This window comes from Theobroma cacao, chromosome 3 (assembly GCF_053813885.1).
Source record: "Theobroma cacao isolate CCN51 chromosome 3, ASM5381388v1, whole genome shotgun sequence".
Taxonomy (NCBI): Eukaryota; Viridiplantae; Streptophyta; class Magnoliopsida; order Malvales; family Malvaceae; genus Theobroma; species Theobroma cacao.
In genome coordinates, this window is record NC_142641.1 from 37,288,035 (window position 1) to 37,310,216 (window position 22,182).

Here is a 22,182-nt window from a genome sequence, read left to right on the forward strand (position 1 = left end):
GGGTAAGGAATGCCACAATACATGAATTTTCATAGCTTCATAGAACTGTCATTGAAGTCCCAAATGCACAAGATCATATTACAAAGTGAGAGTGAGAGAGACAGAGGGGTCGGGCAGAGAGCAGGGGGGGGGGGGGGGGGGGGGGGGGGTGCTTAATAACTAAAGATGCCTATTTATACATTTTCTGTTTCTCTTAATAGCAATGAGCCACATTAATAGAGAAAACTACTTCAGTCATCTGAGCTATAATCACTAGATTCTGGCAGTAGAGGCACAGCAGCACAGCAGAATGACTCCTTGTCTTTGAGGAGAAGACAGCTCCCATCTCTATTCCATTTCAAATCAGTAATAGAGAACTGAGGTAGCGGATTACTTACACAGTATGCACCAGAAGCGGTCCACATATATAAATGGGAGCTTCCAGTGCAAAGAACAAGGCGAGTGCATATTGGATCCCAAACTGCTGCACGAATAGGATCCTTCTGCACCAAGATGGCAGCTAACTCCAAATGGCGTATGTCCCAGATCCAGAGAGCAGTAGGCATGCTATCATTGCGAGTACAAATAAACTGGCTGTCATTGCTCCATGAGAGAAGACCTAGAGATAAAATTAATTTGGTTGGTGATGGCAAGGGAGGAAAATTAAAGTTAATTTGGTCAGGTCATTCTAATTAGTTTGTTGAGCAGCTTGGTACAGTCTTAAACTTGAAAGTGTTATCACGGAATTACAACCAATAGAAAGTATAACCACTATATTAGATCACTATCAATGCCCAAAGCAAATTTAGTTTGCTGAAGTGCATCTGGAACTTGTTACTGTAAAAGAGTTGGCTATTTAAAATTACATAGAACTATAAATAGCCAATGAAGACAACGCTGATAAGCGGTAATCTAACTTTACTCCCCCTACAGGGAGTACAGGAAGTTAGGGGGAGTACATGTGATTGATCCTTAGAAAAATAACTTAAAACTAAAGATCATTTCCAATAAGAATACATCTTCTAACAGCCCAAACTTGAAGTGCCCTATTGTAACACTGGGCATACTAGCTGATGACCTTCACCAAGGTCATTCATCAGGGTAAAAGGCTGGTCATCCGGTGACAGGGCTAACATTAAAAGGTGATAGATTATTTGCAACTTCCACAGATTTTTCAGATAAAAGTCAGAGCCAGTTGACCTCCATTTACTAAGAGCATTATGTCAATAGTTACAAGTTACAGCATTCTGCATTCTGCATTCTACATCAGTTTGGTAAATAAGGATGCAGCCTTACCAATTCCTTGTTTAGGGTTAGGCTTGTCTGCAGGAGGCTTCTGGAAAGGCAATGTAATGGGTACTTCCATAACCTCATATCTAACTTTAAAGTGCCCTTCTGGAGCATCTGCTTAAATAGCAGGGCATATGAATCCAATTAGATAACTGAAAGGCTGAAATTGCATATTGAGCAATGACTGAGAAAGCATGCAAAAGCATTTAAACTTAATAAATTGTATGTAAAATCACAAAGCAATCAGGTCCTACACAGACAAGCACAATTTCACGTCAAGCATTACATCAAATAAAAAAAATTAATTAATCAGATATATAATTCTTAATCATTCTCACCAGAGCCTCTCATAAAATCATCGTCCAAACATAATTCAGACATATCAAGTTGCAGTGGCTCATCCACCTCCTGGCAATATAAGAAAAACAAAGTTAATAGATGCTTCTGACAGATTGAATCATCTTTACAAGAAGCCATATAAAAAAATAACAAGGAAAACAATTTACCTTGAAAACAGCAGCACAACAAGGAGCACGAACAGTTGACAGGTGCATAAACTCAGCAAAAGTTTTCCAAGTAAGGTGATTTAGAACTCGAAGCATCTGATCATAACTACCAACTGCAAGAAACTGGCCACAGGGAGACCATGAAACACTTTTTACTCCCAATCCACTTTCATATGCTTGATACTTAAAGAGACATCTTCCGTCTGGAGAATAGATTAGAACCTGCATCAAATTACATAATGAACTGTAAGTTCGTTAATTTTTCCAACTATATCAGTTCAACAGAAAGGTAATGCAAGCCAAAGTGATGCATGTTCATACATCAGTAAAACCAGAAACATAATCATGTGGTGATTGATGGATAATTAGACACACAACTGTCAGAACCATGTAATTTCTGGTTGGCTATATCATATTGTAAGATACCACTTCCACCAGGAAAATAGAAAAAGCACACCATTCAGAATAGACTTCTAGTTTGCCTCACTCTATTTCTTGTGCTTGCAAGAAGTTAGCACCCTTAACTCAGAGTGCACTAAGCTTGAAGCAGACCATTTACATAAAAGAAATGGCAAAAGAGAAAGCTTTACATAGGTTAAAATGAATAAGATCCATATGACTATCATTTATGAGGTCTCTGAAAGAGAATGAGGGAAAAATGAGTTCTTCTGATTGTACACATGGTATATCAATTGCGAACAAAAAGGTGGCCATTTTATGATAAGCAATGGAAAACATGGAAAACATAAGTTCACCTACTTTATATTCAAGAGGAGAATCCCAGATCACTATTGCACTGTCATCTGGTGACCATTCAAGATCAGCCAAATCCAATGTGTCAACAGCAAAAACACCCATGATCTCCCAAGAGTGACAAGACAGCAGATTAATATAGTCCTTACAATCACGCCTTGTGCAAATAGCAGCAAACTTTCCATCTTTGGTAAATGAAACTCCCTTGGAAGCATGCTTTGGCCATTGTACATGAACACACGCCGTGTTCACTAATGACCAAACTGTTAATCGCAGCTGAAACTCTGAGGTGGTCAGTATGTGACGACTATCTGGGCTCCATCTTGCGTAAGCAATACCAGCAGGACCTTCATCTATTTTACATGTCCATTCAGGTTGGGTGAGGGACCATGCCTGTATCATTGGTCTTTTATAGAGACCGCAAAGAATGTACTCAGAATCAAGTGCCCATTCGATATAGCTTATCTTATCCAAGCAAGAAAACAACTGCACAACCTGCAGAATAAGAATCACAATAACTATTTACCAGTTAGAAACACAAAAATGCATGCTGTGAACGTCAAAAATGACCTTTCCACGTGCAAGTGCCCATCCATTGTATTTTCTAATGCTTCAACAGATTCATAATCAAAGACGTGAGCTCAAAGATTAAAGAGCAATTTGCAAGAGTGCTTTGATTGAGTGAGTGTGTGTTTGAAAAAGGATAAAACTTTGCTCAAAAGATTGGGGTTTTACAAAAGACATTAAACTTTGGCTTAAGGACAAAAACTTTACCATTCTCAATGACCCAGAAAAATAGAACAAAAGACAGACTTTTGTGCTTGGTCTAAAGAGTGAAGCATTGCAAATCAAATAGGAAAGATTACGGCACAAATCTGACTACTTAACGGTAGGTAGGAACCAAATGCTAAAGCAAAGTATCAATTCTTAAAAAATACTGTCTAATTAAGAGCAAGAAGATCTAATCAGAAGTTAAAATAAGGTGAACGTACACATTTTAAATTTGAATCTTCGCATGCAATTCATTCAACACCGCAAATCAAAACAAATCCAAAAAAAACAAAGAAAAAAAGAAGACAATTTCTCTTCCTTCTCATTCCTCCCATTTCCGTTTTACCGGCAGCCAAAGAGAGCAATGAATTGGAAGGGGAAAAAGTACCCTGAACGAGAGTGTATCGCGAATCACGAGACGATAATCGACGGCAACCGCAATGTAACGAGCATTAGGAGAAAAACAGCATGGTCCAGTTTGTTTATAAGCTTCAGTGAACTCCATTCTTTTTCTTTTACGGAAACAATTCCAGATTTGGAATGAATCAACGCAGATGAAATCCCATCTTCGCTGGTTTCTCCTTTGCTAAAAAAAAGAAGAAGAAAAAGAGTGAAAAAGGAAAATAGAATTGGAGAGTGGTTTAAATTTTGAAGTAGATTTCACTTTTCAGTTTTCCTTTCATCAGTAGACAGGACTTTTGACTGTGTAAAGAGCCACGGTGGCACTAACGGATGGATTTTCTAGGTTTGGGTTTTCTACTACATCTGGGCTTTGATTGGCTTTTAGGTTTGGTTAGATAAACGGCCCAAAAATTGAAGGAAACCGGGCTGGGCCCATATAATTTCTAGGTCAGTAAAAGACAAAGCCGGAGGCATCTCTTCCCGCCCGCAAAAGGACTAATTTAACCCCACGTTGTTTTAGAATTTACGGGAAGTGGGTTAAAACATAAAACCTGAAACCCAAAAGGGCGCTAGGGTTTAAGGGTTAAGGCTTTAAAGCTTGGCTTCTACTCTGCATTTCTTCTTAGTTGTTACCGTTGTAGCGTCAAAAAACGGCTACGGCTTAAGATCGTTTCTCTCTCCTCACTTTTTCTTGAGTTTCAATAATCCTCGAATCTCTTCCCTCTCTTTCTTTTTCTTTGATCGTTAAAGCAAGGAATGGCGAGTTCAATAGCTTCGCAGTTACAGGCGATTAAATCGTTTATTCAAGCCGACTCTGAACCTCAAAAGCGACCTTTCACTCGCCCTTCCATTTTGTTTAACCCTAAAGAAGCCGCCGACATCGACATCGACACTATTCTGAACATTGCGTTGTCAGGTCAGTTCCCATTTTTCCAAACCTCAATTTCCAGAGAAAATATCTGTTTGGTTGTTCATTTGTTAATGTTTTTCTCGTTTCATGTTGTTTTTAGGGCTAGAGGTTCTAGTAGGTGTCGATGACAGATTTAGGAACTACAAGAATGATTTGTTCAGTCACAAGAGTAAAGAATTGGATAGAGAATTAATGGGAGTAGACGATAATAATCAAATTAATGATTCAATAAGTTCATATTTGCGGTTACTCTCGGGGCATCTTCAACATGCTGCATCTCTTAAAACACTTGAGTACTTGATACGTCGATACAAGTAAGTAATTTACTTAGTTAACTTTTGAGACGTTACTGGTTGTTATTTTTTTGTGACCTTACGGGTTGTTATTGGAATGTTGATGTTGTGTCAAATTCTTTTTCACTGTGATAATGTTAATGTGATTGTATTTTCAGGATTCATGTTTACAATATTGAGGATTTGGTCTTATGTGTCTTGCCATACCATGACACACACGCTTTTGTTCGTATAGTTCAGTTAATCAACACAGGGTGAGGAAAACATGAAAATTCTTGTCCAGTTCTCTTGCATACATATTTGTAAATGCTGCTTTATTGTTCTTGATTGGTACAGGAATAGTAAATGGAAATTTTTGGACGGTGTTAAAGTGTCTGGTGCACCACCTCCTAGGGCTGTTGTAGTGCAACAATGTATTCGAGATATGGGGGTTCTGGAGGCCTTGTGCAATTATGTGAGCCATTGCTCTATAATTTATGAGTTATCCAGTTGCTATCTCCCAGTGAGTCTCATATGAATTACTGTTTGCTGCAGGCATCTGCAACGAAGAAGTTTCAGGCTTCAAGACCTGTGATTAGCTTTTGCACTGCAGTTATTATTGAGGTTTTGGGTTCTGTTACAACTATTGACACTGACACTGTGAAGAGAATCCATCCATTTGTAGCTTCTGGTCTCCAAACTGGTACAGAAGGAGGTTCTGATCACAAGGTGAGTTTAAAGGCATAGGTCTAATTGTTTGAAAATTTGTTTTCATTAATTATATTGCTTGTAATATTTTGTTTTATGGATTCTTTGTACAGCATTTAGATTGCTGATTGCAATGTGCAATTAGTATTAATTATATTTATTTTCTTTATGTAGGCTGGTGCTTTGATGATTGTTGGGTTACTAGCAAATAAAGTAGCATTGTCTCCCAAACTTGTAAATAGTTTGATTCGATCAGTTGCTGAGGTAGCTAGGAAAGACGTGAAAGAGTCAACTGACTTGCTATGGCTTCGGTTGTCACTTATGGCTCTAATAAATCTTGTTCAGGTAATAGCATCCTACTGTTCTTTTGTAATTTGCAAGAAGCAATTTCATCTTAAAATTCTATCATATATGAATTTATTATTATTTTTTCATTCTCTATTGATGGTGTTTTGGCATTTTTCATTTGAGGTTTACATGCATATCTCTTGTGAATTGATTTCCATATTTTTCTACTATGATTACATGATTCACAAGGGAGGCTTGGTTTCACTCTCATCATTTTGTATGTTTCAACAGTTGATGCATATAATGAACAATTACTGTTGCTTTTGTCATGATGCACGTGCTCTTAAAACTATATTAGTTTGATCCAAATTCATATTTGATGGGTCTTATGTCTATATTGTCTCTGCTAGATTATTAATTTTAGAAAGTTCTTAAAACTTTTTCTTCTTTATTTTGTAAAGTCCTTTCTTTTGATACATCAACTCATATGATTAAAGGGTTGCTTTTGAGGAATAGGTGCTTGGTGTGCCTTTTTACGCAATGATTCTATGTGAAGAGTCTCTCAATTGAAGAATTTTGTCATCCTTGCAGTAAATGTTTGGTTCTATGTTACAAGCTTTGTCTTGTTTCTATTTTTCTTACTGTAGTTTTTGTAAATTTTGTAGTCACAGTCTGTTGATACATTCCCAAAGAAGGCTTTGGAAATTTTAAGGGATATCAGGTAACTCCTTATTTGTCTAAACATTTTTTGGAGCTATCTAATGCAATACTGCATGTGTATCATCACTTGTTGTATTTTCTAACTGACCTTTTTTGCATGCTTTAAAAGGGATATTGCTGGGATTCTTCTGGAACTATCTAAAGATTTTAATATTGATAGATTTCTCACTATTCTGTTGGAAGCTCTGGTCGATCAAAGGTGTGAAGCTGATTATTTTTTTCTACTGGTTATACTTCATGGCGTACTCACTGCTTCTAACTGGTTGTTGTCTTTTGCAGTTCTTCTGATGACTCATATCATCTTGCTTTAATATCAGTAATAGATACAGTTCCTCTGACGAATTTAGTGGATCATATTGTCTCCAAGATTCTACTTTGCTGCATGAGATTATCAGAGAAGGATGGAAATTCGGCATCCTCTGAATCAGGTTTGTGTAACTTGTTAGCTTTTTCATTTCAAATTCACATTTTGCTTCACAGATGTACATGGTTCTATTTATTTGCTATGATATTTTTATTTTTACTACTTTTGAACATCATAAGTTTACTGTCAATTGCAGGCACAAATGTGTTTTTTCTTAAATAATTGTGCATACCTTCTGAACTACTTGATTTTACAGCTACTTTTAGTACGAGCATCACTACTAAATTATGTTATATTTCTGACTTATCTCTGAACTATTTGGCAGGAACCTGGGCTAAGAAAATTTTGGCTGCTATTCATAAGAATTATCCATCTCAATTTCATGGAGCAGTTCACAAGTTCCTAGAGGTCTGTTAAATTATCACTCTATCTGTATTATTGCTTCTCTTTATTCTTCTCATGCATCTGGTCTTATGTTTTTGTCCTTCTGTCTTCTACTAGGATACCAAAGTACAATCCAAGAAAGAGGACACAGTGTGTGAGTTCTTGAGTAAAATATTGGATGGGAATTTGGATTTGTCAATGGTTGTCCCAGAGTCCAAAATATGGTTTGCATCACACCATCCAAAGGTATTATGTACTACCGCCTTATGAGGATATCATTGTTTTTGGCACTTCTTCCTTTTCAATATATGTTCAAGACTTCTTATGCTTTGGTGCTGTGACATAGCCTGAGGTACGGCGTGCTACATTTTCAGGGCTTAACCGATCTGCTATTCTGAAACTGAGGTCTCTTGATCCGCAGGTAATTCATGTGCACTTATATGTAACTTTTTTTTTTAATTTATCTGTACTGTAAATTATTTAGTTCTTCAAGCCCTTAGTTTCATTTGGGAATGTCGTGTGGTGCTTGTATAACTCACTCTTTCTCCTTTATTTGATGTTGGTGTTTAATCATTATTACTGTCTTATTAGATTGATTGGATGGAAATATATTGTCTCTTTTGCATTTTTTTCCCATGTAAATTATGTGCACGTCAGAATATCTCATTTCTTGACTGATAAGTTTGTTCCATTCTTCTTGTGTCAGAGGCTTGTAACCATTAAAGATGTCATACTGCGCCAGCTTCACGATGATGATTTAACTGTCGTTCAAGCTGCTCTTTCTCTGGATTGGTTCACTGAAATAATAAGTCCTTTAGAACTTCTTGAAGCATTGCATCATGTGCTTAAGAGATGTCTAAGCTTTCTGACATCAGGTGAGCATGAGGTATTTGGAAATCTTCACTGCCACCACTCTTGCCTCTAAACCCTTTAAAAAACAGAAAAAGTATAAATTCTCTACTGATTGATTCCTATTTTCCAAAGTTACATTTATTGCCAAAAATTAATGGTGCAAAGAAAAACCTAGGTGCTTGTGCTGAAGGAATTTATAAGCCTTGTAAGGACTTAGTAATATCAGGTCAATGATTTTGATGTATTCCATTTTAGAGTTAATTTGTTTTAGATTTGCTGATATTGGTATATGCTGGGTGCTCTATGGTTGACCTAAGCAGATTCTCAGGTGTACAAAATTGGAGGAAACTCTTGAAATGGAAGTTTTGAGTAGAATCCTGCAATAAAAGTCCCAAAGTTTTATCGATCTTGCTCTTGAATTAAATGAGAAGTTATGATAAATTAGAAAGCAGTGCCAGAACAGTTTGCTAATAGTTTTTGCCTATTGGTTGGAAATTGTTTAATTAAATTTATACCATATCCAGAGTTTATACTCCCAGGCTTGCATGAGCTTCATTTCCTTTTATGCTCTCCATTTTCAGGTTCATCAGTTAATTCTACTTTATCTTGTGACGTTGCTGTTTCATTTCTAAAGGTTGCTGTTTTCAGCTTCCATGATCAGATAGATTATTTGAAAGAAGTTGCTTCCATGATATTCCCACTGCTACTAAATCTGCCAGAGGTGCTTAAATGACACGACTTCTTGGGTTGCCATGTTGGCACTAATTAAGCTATATTTCTGTTTTTATTGATGTTTCATTAATTTATTTTTATACAGACTCAGAGGTTGAGTTTAAAGGTTTTGGATTTAGCCAAGGAAGTGAAGTGGCCATTTTTCCAGACTCTTGCTGCTGTGTCTGGCGAGGATGTGGTGAATTTTCTTTTTCTTTTCTTCTTTTTCCTTTTAAAAGCTGGTTATCTGTTTTGGTATTCAGGCTTTCTATTGTGGCTTTAGTGTGGATGGTAGCTTGTCATAATTATAATAATAATTAAAGGTTTGTGAATACAGGAAATGCTAGGCTGAATGCTTTGAATTATAAAATTATGTGAAAACATAGGCGTTTTGGCTGGAAGAGTATTCTTGGCTCCCATGTTTTTTATGTTATTGTAATTTGTAAAACTCCATGGGGTTGAATTTTCTGTTCTTTACTTGGATGTCGACTGAAAGGACTTGAGTCTTGCTACATGTGGAGGTCTAGTTAGATTGTCCTTTTGGGGTGGAGAAGGATGAAAATAAGAAATGAGTTTTGCCAATGAGAGTTACAAAAGACACATAATACTTTTCTAGGAAATTTTGTAATCTACTTTGAAGGATTCTCAATTGATTATTTTCTGTGTCTGTCAACTCTATGATTTCTTCTTGTGGTTCCTAAATGTAGCTCTTCCAGAGCATGGGGTAGATGAGAAGGATTGGTGGGAAAGGATGCTCCAATTTGGTGTATGATTTTTTATTTGCATAGCTAATTATGGTGAATGAATAAACTTAAGGGACATTGCCCTCCCTCCCTCCCTCTTTCTTTAAGTGCTAGTTCAATCTGTGTAGCATGATTAGTTTGTACCTTCAGGATTCGCAGATATAATAGAGTTGCTAAAATGTTACCACCGTGTATAAGATTTTTTTAAGTCTTCAGCTTACCCCTGTCTGGTAGCCTGATATGCTATGCAGATATCTTTGAAATTTGAGGAGAAAAAGAAAATACAACTTGGCTGGTGAAATTGAATACTAAGTCTTGGATTTGTTTTTTTTTTGGTCATTTCATCTCTTTTGACTTAAATGTGAATTTCGAAAGCTGCAGCAATCTCCCTCTAGTGCCCTGTAAAGATATTCTAATACTATGCAAAATTAAGATATCTTTTGGCGTTTGGGGATTAATAACTGCTGTCAAAATTTTAGGGGGATTAGTGACAATTAGGTGAAAGCCTAAGGTGGTAGAGTATTGTTGACCGTAGTTTTTCTTGTTCTTGCCCTCAACTTTTAACTATCAATTTTAGTTGTTTACTCATTGCTTTTCTGTGAGCTGAATAACTTTGAAAATGGAAAAGTTGCAGAAATTGCTTTCTGGATCTTCAGTTGACATGGAGCCTGTTAGCAGATTTGAAAAGAAAATGCAGAAGCGTGGAAGCGTATCTACAGTTAATATTGAAATTGTTGGAAGTTTATCAGAAGCATTCTTGATGAACCCTCATGAGTACTTGCCTTGGCTTACCAGGAGTTGCAGTGATCTTAAGTCATCAAAGACTCTTTGCTTTCTGGTTCTGATGCAGTCATTTTCTATGTCGAAAAACAGTATGTGTCTTTATTGTTTAATAGAATGCAGTCTTGTGGTTTTCTGATGTTCTACGAAATATTTCTATTTTGACTTATTATGGATGATTTAATGTGCTAATTTTTACCTTTTTCTAGTTCCTTGCATTTTTATGCAATCCCAAGCCTGGAAATTTCTTGCTAAGGGATTATTTTTAATTAAATTATAAGTGCCATTTATTCTCAAATTTGCATGGTTGGCATGGTCCGAGCAACAGGTTACCTGAGCCCTTCATACTGAATTGAAATTAATTATTTACCAATGTAAATTTTTTCACTCACTGGTCCCTTCTTGTTATTAGGTGTTTTTTTTTTCTCTTTCTTTTGATAGTGCTGTTATGTGCTACTGGAATATGTGTTAGCTTTGTGTTGGTGGTTTAATACAAAATAGACTTGGTAGTGAAGAAATGTTGTTTGTCTATCTTTTTGAATTATTTGCTTCATATCTTATTGTAATCTCCCTGACGTTTTCTTCTGCCCTGCTATTGATTTTTACACCTATAATTTGAGTTTGTTCTGTATGTTTTCATCTATTAGATGGCAAATTTTTGGTGCTTTTCGAAGCTTGCTTTCCAGTTTTGAAGTCTGAGTGGGAGGCTTTTGGGTCTGTAGTTGACGCTTCTCTACAAGAGGTTAAAAAGCAATCTTGCTGTTTCTTTTTTCGTGTTAACTTGCTATTATTTTCTTGTTCTCATTATTCTATAATGGCAACTGTTGTATTGACAGTTCAATGAAGAGATGCTTGATTGGGATTGCAGAAAGTTCCTAGATCAGCTGTTTGTTGCTGATATTGATTCTCTAAACACATATATTCTTATATGCATATTCTGGAGGTTACTTGAGGCATTTATTTCAGCATCCTCTACTGAAGTCTTTTTGGTTCGTGATGCTATTCCTTTTTCTTACTTTCTATGCTGCTTTGGTGGTTGCATCATTGTTACATATTTTTTCCTCTCTTTTAGGATGATAGTGAGAAGGCTATTAACCGAGTTCAGGATTTCTTCATCTTCGTTGCGGTCTCTAATTTGAAGTATGCATTCAAGAAACGCCTTCGAGACCTTGTTGAGAAACATCTTCATGATTTTCTTACAAAGTGCAAGATTTCACCAGTTCGATTTCTGTCTAGCTTTTTTACAGCAGAAGGTGCTTTTCTGGCTTCCTTTTTTCTATTTGTCCTATTTTATTTACTTTTTCTTTTTCAATTTTAAGGCCTGACACATGAATTATACCTGCCTCACTTGGGATGTTGATCAATGGGATTGGATCAAAATGATCGCACTTTGATTATCAATCAGAGCCTAGACCAGAAAACAAGGAATCTGGCTTGGTTGCTTAAATGAAGCAGTCTCCCTTTAAGTTAAGAGTGAAAGTACAATAAGTTAATTTAATTGATGATCAAGAGATGAAAGGATTTTTAACAATGCTGTTATAGCTGGTACTTCAAAAGCTACATTCATAAAACTGTCATGAAAATTTAATTCTTAACCAATTCAATATGTAAATTCCAACCATCCAAAGTAACATTCTAAAATGAATCCAACAAGACATAAATCTCTGATTAACTCAAGTTTTGAAAAGCTGCTTATTTATCGATTGTACCTGACCGAATGATGGATATACTGGTTGAAATGTCATTTTTTTGCGGAGGGATCGATTAGCAGTTGCTTAGTCTTATACCAGATTTGATTTTGCAGATGTTCCCTTTGCAGTTCAAGTAGAGAGTCTTCACTGTTTCGCATTTCTTTGTTCTCAGCTAGATGATAGACTACCATTTGAACTTTTGGCTGAATTTCCTTCACTTCTTGTTCCACTTGCCAGGGAGAATCAGGTTTCACCATTTTTCAATTTTTAATGTTGTGTTGGCAGTTCTTTAGATTCATTTTTGGTGTTCATGATGTCTCCATTTTGAGCTCTTCATTTGGTGAGGTGTATAAAGATGTGCAATGTTGTTGTCAGGCTACTAGGTTTGCTGCCATGGACTGTATTGAAAAGTTACATAAATTGTGGTGTCAAGTTGACTTTTCTAGCAAGAAAAATGGTATTATATATGATACTCTTGTTTCATATGGTTGTTTGTTTGTGTTTGTATATAACTAACTATAACTGGAATTGCTCAATAACAGGAAACACTGCAGTTTGGAGCCATTTTCTTGATGAACTTTTGGGCTTGATGGTTCAACAGAAGAGGCTTATATTGTCAGATAAAAATTTCCTCCCTTCTTTTCTGACATGTTTGCTTAGCTCATCCTGTGATAGCATTCTAGTGTCTCCAAACATTGAGCAGAGGTATTGTCATGTTTTATTTCTTTTCACCGCCCGTCAGCCATAATTAGTGCTGGTTCTTTCTAATCACTTTAAATAGCTACACTTGTTTGCTAAAAATTATACTCCTTTAGTTTTTTGTTGCCTTTGACTTGTGCGATGGAATAATTAGCAGTTTGCCATTGTAAGTGTAGTTTGCAATTGTCAGATATCATCGCACCTAGCTTTTATGAATGCTGTTAGACAGAATAATACCATGATTCATGAAATTGGGTATTCTGTTGTCTTTAGCTGAAGTGCATAATATGTTTTTCTTAATTTGTGTTTGGGGTGCACCGCACTTAAGATATAGTCATTGTCATTGATATTGGTTTGCTAAATTGTTTATTCATGCAGTACTGTTTTCAATTAAGATGTTAACTCTTTCTTCCTGCAAACATTTAATTTCAGATTTAATCAATCTACAAAGGAAAAGATTCTTGCTTTCATATTGAGTTCTGCCCTAAAGCTTTCTGGATCTGGCAAGGTTTGCCCTTTTTTTCTTTTTTTGTTTATTTTCCTTTCCCTTCCTTTTTAAGTGAGTTTATTGTCCTGGGGATTCTTGTTATATTCATGTGCGAAGAAGTGATAATGTCTGGAAAATTGTTGAATGGGTTGATCTTGTGGGCAGCTAAAGGTTCTATCTTTGCTTAAAGGATTAGGCAACACAATTCTGCATGTTAAAGAAGTTGAGTCATTGTTATCCCTGCTTCTGAGAAAACACAGCCAATACCATTTAGACCTGGAAAATTCATCCCTGAAATTGTCAGAAATTGAAATCAGGATCCTCTGCTTGCTTTTGGAGGTAAGATTTTATAGTTGTTTTTTGTTTGTGTGGTTTTAAAATACGCATGCTTCTCTCTCTTTCTCTCTCCTCTCTTCTAGTAAACCATAAACATGCTTTTTAATCATGCTCATAGCTGTTTGATGGTGATTTTATTCTCTGCTTTTCCTAGATTTGTGTTATGCCTTCATCGTTGCTCGGTGGACAAATTTCTGAAGATTATGTGTTAAAGGCATTGCAAGTGAGAACCTGCTTGCAACTTGTATCCGTGTACTTGAATTTTGGGTCTCCAATGCTAAGCATTTATTTTTCTGTTTTTACTTTCAGTTGGATTTTAAGTCTCCAGAAGACCCTGCCATTATAGAACCCTGTGTTACAGTTTTGCAAAAGCTAAGCAATCAATTCTACAGTGGCTTGACAACTGAGGCACAGGTTATTCTTATCAACTTTTATTATATCTTCTGGAATGCTTTACTTTAAATTTCAACATTTTACCTAAGTTGATGGATAGCTGAAATAGGATGTTTAAAAGGAAAAAGACAAACATCTGTGTTCGTATAAATTTTATATTATAGTAAGACAAACCTCAAGGATCATATTATGTCAAGTGGAAGTGTTGCACCAGATGTTAGATTGACAAGCTGAGATACGGAAAAGCGGTGGGTGCTATGCATTCTGATCATTGTTGGATAAAGTTAGATTGCATGCAGATCCTTGTTGGGGAATTTCTTTTTATTCAAAAAACATTTTCAATCTGTTTGGTACAATTAATTACAGATAATCCAGTGTACCAAATATGCTTAATTTATTTTGGGTCTTTCTCTGGTTTGAAAATGATATTCTTCTACATGTTACCTGTTGATTTTTGCCTCTTCTGATGTTTTACGAGTTCTAGGGTAGATGGTTGTTTTTGATTTATTTATATAGAGTGGATGGTCATTGCCTATCTACTATATGTTTGTTGTCAATCTATTTGCATAATGGCTGATGGTTGTCATTGATCAATTCAATTCAATATGAACCTAATATGCAAAGTCCATCATGGGTGAATGGTTTTTCATTAATTTTCTTTTATCTGTTCTATCAGGGTCATCTGTTCCGACAGCTAATACTTTTGTTTCACAATAGTAATGGTGATATCCGAAGTGCAACCAGAGATGCTTTGCTGCGTTTAAATGTTTGTTTCCCTCTCTCACTCCCTTCTGCGTTTAAATATTAATATGATTCTCTTTTGATGAGTTATGTTATTATTTCTTGAATCTTATTTATAGTTAGTACAAGCATGTTTCCTTATCTGCTAAACTTATAGTTAGCATTTTGTTGATTTTGAAGGTGTGAAAAAAAAAGGGCACACTAGTACTAAATTCTACTTTGATTGTTAAAATTATATATGAAAGAGATTTCTTGAACTTTTCTATAGTTTTGTCCTTTGCATGAGAACTTTTCTATATTATGTGCAATGACTTCTTGGTTTTGCATGGGTAACTATCAATAGTTTAGTGGTAAAGGGCTCAAAACAAATATGATGAGCTATGTGTAGTTCTGGTTGTTTGAGAGGCTTTGGTTAAAATATCATGTAATTTGAAACTTCTTGTGACCACCAAAGTAAGTGAGATAAATTTGTTTTGTTTCCTGCATTTATTAGCTTCTATGTTAGACACTAAGTTCCTCTTGGAGTTATTCTGTTTTATAAAGGCAATGTTCTGATAAGTGACTGCACTCTTATGGATGTCATAGATTGCTTCCTCTACAGTAAGTCAGATGCTTGATCTTGTTCTGAAAGAGGATCCACTTGTAACTAGTTCAGCACATGGAAAGAAGAAAAAAAAATTAGCTGGAAATCTAAAGGCCGGCTATCATTGTGATATAGTTTCTAGAGGAGAATGGTCTCTCTCTTTTCTTAGCTCCCTTCTTGATGCGTTGCTTCTGAAGAAAGACATAGCAAACAGGTCTGCATTTATAAGTGATACTTCCTCTATTTATTTGTGATGCGTTTCTGTTTCTGGATAATTTTCTGTGAAATTTGTCTAATAATTAAAGCCCTGTCATTTTCATTCTCCCCAAAGAAACTAACTGTGTTTTGTTAAATGTTTTAGGCAGTTTCTCGTGGGTCCCTTATTTAATCTTCTTGGAAAATTTTTCTCTGATGAATGGGGACATGGTGCTCTCACTCAAGATGAAAGGTTGATACAAACTTCTGGTGTGTCTCAGACAATGTCTAGTGCAATTTGTTACATTCAGCAGGCATTATTGTTAATTTTGGAAGATATTTTTGCTTCATTCATTAATGCAAATAGTCCCCTAAAGGTATGAATCCTGTCATGGAGTTGAATGTTGTATAACATGCCATTATGTCTGGTGCCCCTTTCTAGTTTCATTTTTTCTTAATTGATTTTATGTAACATCTCTGTCATGGCAGGCTGGCATAATAAATAAAATTGATATCCAAATACTGGTTGATTGCGCTCGTTTGATAGAGGATGGAGAAACCCGTAACCATGTTTTTACACTGTTATCCTCAGTGGTGAAGTTAGTTCCAAATAGAATATTGGAGCACACATTGGATATACTTACTGTCATTGGAGAATCAGCAGTTTCACAGGTTTATTAAACTATCTGCTGGCTTTATATGTATTAGACTGCTTTAATTTGTCAATTTTCTCCCAAAAAATATGGTATATTTTGTTAATTTTTTCAGGAGAGATCCTGGATAATTTCTTGAAAGCAATTGGAAAAAAAAATTGGGTCTCTTTTCCCGTACATCAATTTAAACTCACCTTGTTTTAGATATATATCAATACAAAGCTTTAAAACTTGTTTTGCATTCAGAAGTGATTGTTGATTTTTTATTTACTAATCACTCTGATTTTGAACATCTGTCTACAGATTGATAGCCATTCACAACATGTGTTTGAAGATCTTATATCTGCTATTGTTCCATGTTGGCTGTCTAAGACCAACAACACAGAAAAATTGCTTGAGGTAGTTTTATCATAAACATTTCCAGCTCTTATATATTGTTGGATGTGGTTGTTTCTATTTGAGTTCTCTAATTTGGCTTGTTCAGATTTTTATAAATATATTGCCTGGAGTGGCTGAGCATAGAAGGCTGTCCATTATTATATTCCTCTTGAGGTATCATCTAGACTTGATTATTTCAGTTGGTTTTTCAGTGTTTCCTTGAATTAACATTTTTTCTCTGCAGGATTTTAGGGGAGACTGATAGTTTGGCCTCATTGCTTGTCATCCTTTTCCGTTCGTTAGTTTCAAGAAAAGGACTATCTTGCCTTAATGCTACACACGCTTCAGATAGATTTTCTGCACAGAAAGAGTGGGAGTATGCCTTTGCAGTGCAAATATGTGGACAGCATTCATCCCTGATATGGCTTCCTTCTCTTGTAATGGTTCTTCAATTAATAGGACAGAGTGATCTCTCTCAAGAACTGGTTATGCAATTGTTGTTTGCCATGGATTTTGTTTTGCACAAATTGCAAGACCCAGAATTTTCTTTGAAGCTTGAATCAAGGGAGAGTTCAGATAGCATCCAGGTCAAGCCATATGCTTTTTAGAATTTCTCATGCTTTATTATTAGACAAATGTGGCTGGTGGGACGTGAGTGTGTTGCAACCAGGTCTTTATTTGTGTGCATTTATAAGGATAAATTTCCCTAATTTTGTTCTTGATTTTTAATAAATTTGCATGACACTATTTGGTATAAGTTCAGCAATTCTATGCGTCTAATTGCATATGACTTGTGGGTAAACGGAAGTAGGGGCATTTGGAGCCATGCTGATACAGTGCTAGGCTCGAGCTAAACCATCTACTTGACCTCAAGCTTGGCTCCATAGTGAACAAGTTGAGCTCAAGTATTAATCCAGTAAAGGTCAAGCAGCTCACGAGAGCTTGGTTTTTACAACTTTTGACTGAAGCTCATATTTTAAGAACCACTTTCCGACAACTTAATGCTATAATATTTAGGCTTGCTAGCCCTGCTCCTTCAACATGCATTTATGGTAGGTAAGGTCTTGCACAAACATTTTCCTCTTCACAACTTAGAATCTATGTAATATGATAGTAGCCTATTGAAGTTGGAGGAATCTACTCTAGAATGCTTCATTATTTAGTTTGGTTGTACCCATTTCTGATCTCTTACCTTATTTTCTTTACTCTTATGTTGCAGAACTTTAAACCTGTCATCTTTTTAAGCTTTTATGGGTGAAATTGTCGCTGGGCTGGCCAAATTTGGCTAACTGTATTTGTTTTGATTTCTCATTTTATACTTAATAGTAATCAGAAGCATCATATTCAGAGGAATTGCTTTTTTTACTTATAGCAGAGAAAACTTGGAGAACTTATGGAGCAGGTTGTCTCTCTCTTACAAGTTGTTGATGCAAGAAGAAAGCAAATTGGCATTCCAGTTGCAACTTGGAAAGACTTTAGGGCATGCGTGGATGCTATCTTGAAGACTATTACAATGACTATGATCCCTTCCACATGCTTTGAATGCATCACCAAATTACTTGGCAATGCGGATGGCACTGTTAGAAAGAAGGTATATGGTTACTCACTCTTTCAGATTCTTTCTTATTAGTGTCCTATGCCATGTTTGAACTTTTGCATCTATCTTTTTCTTTCCATTAAAATGTGGATTAAGGATTATTGGGGCTGAGATTTGCCACATTATGAAGTTCAAATTTATGTTTAATACCTAAATTTTGTAAAATTAGGATGTGCCAATGTTACAGTCTACCACTGTTGGGCTGGTTGTTTTGTGTCATCTTTATACGGTACTAGATCTCTAATGATGAGCCTATTGTTTAACAAATAAAGTTGTACTTGCAAACAGGCTCTTGGGATATTATGTGAAACAGTGAAGGACCATGGTTCGGTTAAATCAAAGCGCAAGGAGAAAAGAGAACTGGATCTAAATTCAAATAGCTTTGAGCTCCATTTGGATGATACTTCTCTGGAATTGTTTCAGAAGATGTGTGCAGAAATTGTTCAGATAGTTGATGATTCTATTGAAAAATCAAATGCTTTGTTGAAACTGGCTGCAATTTCAACACTGGAAATCCTGGCACAAAGGTTTTCTTCTAATTATTCAGTCTTCAGCATGTGCCTTGCATCAGTCACAAAAGGCATTAGTTCAGAGAACTTGGCTGTCTCATCCAGCTGCCTTAAGACCACTGGTGCTTTGCTTAATGTGCTTGGACCAAGGGCACTGGCTGAGCTTCCCTGTATAATGGAAAATGTTATAAAGAAGTCTCGTGAAATTTCTGTGAGTTCTGAATTAAAAAGCAAGACTGATGAAAATAGCTCCATTTTGCTGCTTATTCTTGTCACTTTGGAGGCAGTTGTTGACAAGCTTGGTGGCTTTTTAAACCCATATCTTGGAGATGTCATAGAACTTATGGTACTTCATCCTGCATATGTGTCAGGATCAGATCTGAAGCTGAAATTGAAAGCTGATTTAGTGCGAAAGCTCCTTACTGATAAGATCCCTGTAAGTCTTCTAATTAGTTATTATTTCTGGGAACCTTTACACTTTTTCAGTGGGCTAATTCTATCATATTTACTGTGATTCTTGTTGCCAGGTTCGACTTACACTGCAGCCTTTGCTAAAGACATACTCGGGTGTTGTTAAATCTGGAGATTCAAGCTTGGTGATTGCTTTTGAAATGTTAGCAAACCTAGTTACTAAAATGGACAGGGCATCAGTTAGTGGTTACTATGGAAAGATTTTTGACCAGTGCATGCTTGCTCTTGATCTTCGCCGGCAGCACCCTGTGTCAGTTCAGACTATTGATGTGGTAGAAAAAAGTGTCATCAATGCGTTAGTTTCTCTTACGATGAAACTTACAGAGAACATGTTTAAACCTCTTTTTGCCAAGAGTATTGAGTGGGCTGAGGCAGAGGTTGAAGATGTTGCTGGGAGTGGAAGCCCAAATATAGATAGAGCTATATCTTTTTATAGCCTGGTAAATAAACTTGTGGAGAATCATAGGTGAGATTTCTTTCTTATTTACATTTGGTGCAAAGTTATACATAGCTTTCACATTTTTTTTGCTAAGTGGTGTGTGATTCACTGTTCTCTTCCTCAATTTTAGTCCCCAAAGATTTGATTTTGTCACCTACATTATATATCTATACTTTGTCCATTGAAGGTTTATGGTTTGTGGTCCTAGATCAGTCCAACATTTTCATAATGTACAGGGATGCATGAATGTCAAAATTTCAAATTCGATTGAGGAGCTTTCTAAGCTGCAGTTATGGTTGTATCATGCGTTGAGCTATTTGTCATAACAATGTTGCAATTGTATTTCATTTGTTGCTAAGATAATTTGGCATTTTTTTTTTGAATTCACTTGTTATATATTTATCCCTTTGTTTTAATGTAGGTTTTTAGTTGAATTATATGTTCTTCCAAAATGCAGGTCACTCTTTGTCCCCTACTTCAAATACTTGGTCAAGGGTTGCATACAGCTGCTTGGTGATTTTGGAGTTTTTAAAGCTTCTAATTTGGTTCAGAAGAAAAAGAAAGCCAAGATTCAGGACGGGAATTTGGGAAACCACATGTTATCACTTAAAAGCTGGCATCTTAGGGCATTGATCTTATCATCACTGCAAAAATGTTTTCTCCATGACACTGGGAGGCTGAAGTTCCTTGACTCATCTAATTTTCAGGCTAGTGAATTATATTTTCTGAGCTGCAAATTTTCTAGTGCATGGAGTCAGTTCTAATTAAGCATGCATCATAGCTATTTAATTATTCTTTAAATTGGAATGGAACGCAAGATATATATATATATTCAATTTCACATTTAGGAGACACTTGGAGCAGCAGACATTGACATTGTCTTTATTGCTTGTACTGGGACTTCATCCTTGAATTATTTCTTCAGTACTGGTTGAAGTGGTTTGTGATGTCATAAGAATGTCACTGTTTGGATGCCTGCAATTTCTATATTGTATAAGTGCAGTATTGTCAAACCTTTCATCTATTTATTGAGCATCTACATCATTGCTAGAAGTCATGAAATAGCTCTCTGCTTGTTATCAAGAGTCTTTTAGTTTGTTTAACATCTCACCAAAAAACCATGGGCAATAAATGGCTGTTAAATGGCCTACCAGAATTCTTATGTTTACATTAGCATGTTCTGTTTCTGATTGCTTTAATTGATGAGGTATTCGGATTCATATGCAGGTTCTATTGAAACCCATTGTTTCTCAGCTTGTCATTGAGCCACCAACTTCAATTGAAGAACATCCTGATACACCGTCAGTGAAGGAAGTAGATGACTTGTTAGTTGGTTGCATAGGTCAGATGGCTGTTACTGCCGGAACTGACCTCCTGTGGAAGCCCCTGAACCATGAGGTGATTTTCTATCTATGGTCTTTGAGTGGAAGTTTTTACCTTTTGAGCTTGGAATTGCGGTCTCTGTCAATATTTAAATCCATGCAAAGTATTGATCCTAATTTTGCCCAAACGTGCATATGATATCTTACTGTTAAGGTTGCGTTTGGTACACAGGATTATCTTATCCATCATGCTACGCACCAAACGTACCCTTGGGGATTTATCTCTATAAATCTTGGATAATCATTTTTAAGTTTAATTTTGGTTTATTAATTTATTCCTGACAACATATCCAGTATTTTTAATAGATTGTCTCGTTATCCTTGTCTTCTTGGAACTTGCTGCAAAGTTTAGTTCTATAATGCAGTTCTTTTTTTTTTTTCCTCTCTCAAGTTGACCCGTGTATTAAAAAAATACTTCAGGTGTTGATGCAAACACGTAGTGAGAAGATGCGAGCTCGAGTTTTGGGCCTGAGGATAGTTAAGCAGTTTCTGGATAATCTGAAAGAAGAATATTTAGTACTCCTGGCTGAAACCATCCCCTTTCTCGCGGAACTGCTGGAGGATGTGGAGTTACCTGTTAAATCTTTGGCACAAGATATTCTCAAGGAGATGGAGACGATGAGCGGTGAAAGCCTTCGTGAATACCTGTGATGTTTGTATGCCAGTGACATATACCACACATCATCTGGGAAAGCCACCGGATGAAAGGATTGATTGCAAAATCCAGTGAGTTTCTTTTCAACAGAAAGTGTAAATTTTAGGTTAAAAGTTAAGAGGAGGTTTAGGTCAAACAATGGGTCTAAGCTTCAATGTTTTGATCAATGTGTTTTGTCGCCGTCAAATTTTGTATGCCTTTGGCCGGCTTTACGTATATCTAGTTGTAAAATTTTGCCTGGTGTAATGTACAAAATCTTAATATATTGCTGCTAGCGCTGAGCTGAAGAGTGCAATGTTTTCACTTTTTGACCATTTTATCTGCACCAAAATTCTACCTTTAGCAAATAATTGATTAAGAGAAAGGAAAGATGATACTTACATGACCACTGCCCACTGTTAGCTTCTCTCTTTTGGCCGGTTTGAAGAAAGTTGGTTTTTACTGCATATATAATTGCCAAGGTTAAGATGATGAAAAATATTAGTGCTACTAATATTTATATAGAATTAAAAATTTGTAAAAATATGATTTAAAATTAAA

General features: G+C 36.0%; 2 protein-coding genes across 4 annotated transcripts; one reads left to right on the forward strand and one right to left on the reverse strand.

Moving 5' to 3' along the window:
- Positions 1 to 3: 3 nt before the first annotated feature.
- LOC18605297 (Transducin/WD40 repeat-like superfamily protein) lies at positions 4 to 3,969 on the reverse strand. Its single transcript, XM_007038225.3, has 6 exons — positions 3,688 to 3,969; positions 2,535 to 3,023; positions 1,776 to 1,997; positions 1,608 to 1,677; positions 1,276 to 1,383; positions 4 to 598 (listed from the first exon to the last, which is right to left on the reverse strand). Exons 1-6 carry the CDS (start codon positions 3,802 to 3,804, stop codon positions 231 to 233), a joined length of 1,374 nt encoding a protein of 457 aa, XP_007038287.1. The 5' UTR covers positions 3,805 to 3,969; the 3' UTR covers positions 4 to 230.
- Positions 3,970 to 4,271: 302 nt separating this feature from the next.
- LOC18605298 (ARM repeat superfamily protein) lies at positions 4,272 to 21,945 on the forward strand. 3 transcript variants are annotated; one of them, XM_088804549.1, is made up of 39 exons: positions 4,272 to 4,617; positions 4,712 to 4,925; positions 5,063 to 5,158; positions 5,241 to 5,358; positions 5,439 to 5,612; positions 5,766 to 5,936; positions 6,545 to 6,600; positions 6,709 to 6,798; positions 6,879 to 7,027; positions 7,289 to 7,371; positions 7,465 to 7,593; positions 7,694 to 7,768; positions 8,054 to 8,222; positions 8,781 to 8,920; positions 9,017 to 9,109; positions 10,282 to 10,525; positions 11,081 to 11,175; positions 11,270 to 11,422; positions 11,506 to 11,686; positions 12,238 to 12,371; positions 12,500 to 12,581; positions 12,667 to 12,829; positions 13,256 to 13,331; positions 13,476 to 13,649; positions 13,801 to 13,869; positions 13,956 to 14,060; positions 14,716 to 14,805; positions 15,366 to 15,577; positions 15,725 to 15,935; positions 16,048 to 16,230; positions 16,515 to 16,610; positions 16,696 to 16,763; positions 16,834 to 17,176; positions 17,962 to 18,180; positions 18,475 to 19,131; positions 19,223 to 19,632; positions 20,063 to 20,312; positions 20,833 to 21,003; positions 21,408 to 21,945. In XM_088804549.1, the coding sequence occupies exons 1-39, from the start codon at positions 4,458 to 4,460 to the stop codon at positions 21,636 to 21,638; spliced, it is 6,534 nt and encodes a 2,177-aa protein (XP_088660675.1). In that variant the 5' UTR covers positions 4,272 to 4,457; the 3' UTR covers positions 21,639 to 21,945. The 3 variants fall into 3 exon arrangements, with proteins under 3 accessions (XP_088660675.1, XP_007038291.3, XP_088660676.1); XM_007038229.3 differs by having other exon boundaries at positions 17,965 to 18,180; XM_088804550.1 differs by having other exon boundaries at positions 10,288 to 10,525.
- The last annotated feature ends 237 nt before the right edge of the window (positions 21,946 to 22,182 follow it).

Coding starts and splice junctions, on each gene's coding strand:
- LOC18605297 (XM_007038225.3), bottom strand. CDS start 3,804: ATGGAGTTCACTGAAGCTTATAAACAAACTGGACCATGCTGTTTTTCT. Junction 1,384..1,607: donor TGATTTTATGAGAGGCTCTG/GTGAGAATGATT, acceptor CTATTTAAGCAG/ATGCTCCAGAAGGGCACTTT. Junction 599..1,275: donor TAACCCTAAACAAGGAATTG/GTAAGGCTGCAT, acceptor TTTTATCTCTAG/GTCTTCTCTCATGGAGCAAT.
- LOC18605298 (XM_088804549.1), top strand. CDS start 4,458: ATGGCGAGTTCAATAGCTTCGCAGTTACAGGCGATTAAATCGTTTATT. Junction 11,687..12,237: donor TAGCTTTTTTACAGCAGAAG/GTGCTTTTCTGG, acceptor TTGATTTTGCAG/ATGTTCCCTTTGCAGTTCAA. Junction 13,332..13,475: donor AGCTTTCTGGATCTGGCAAG/GTTTGCCCTTTT, acceptor TCTTGTGGGCAG/CTAAAGGTTCTATCTTTGCT.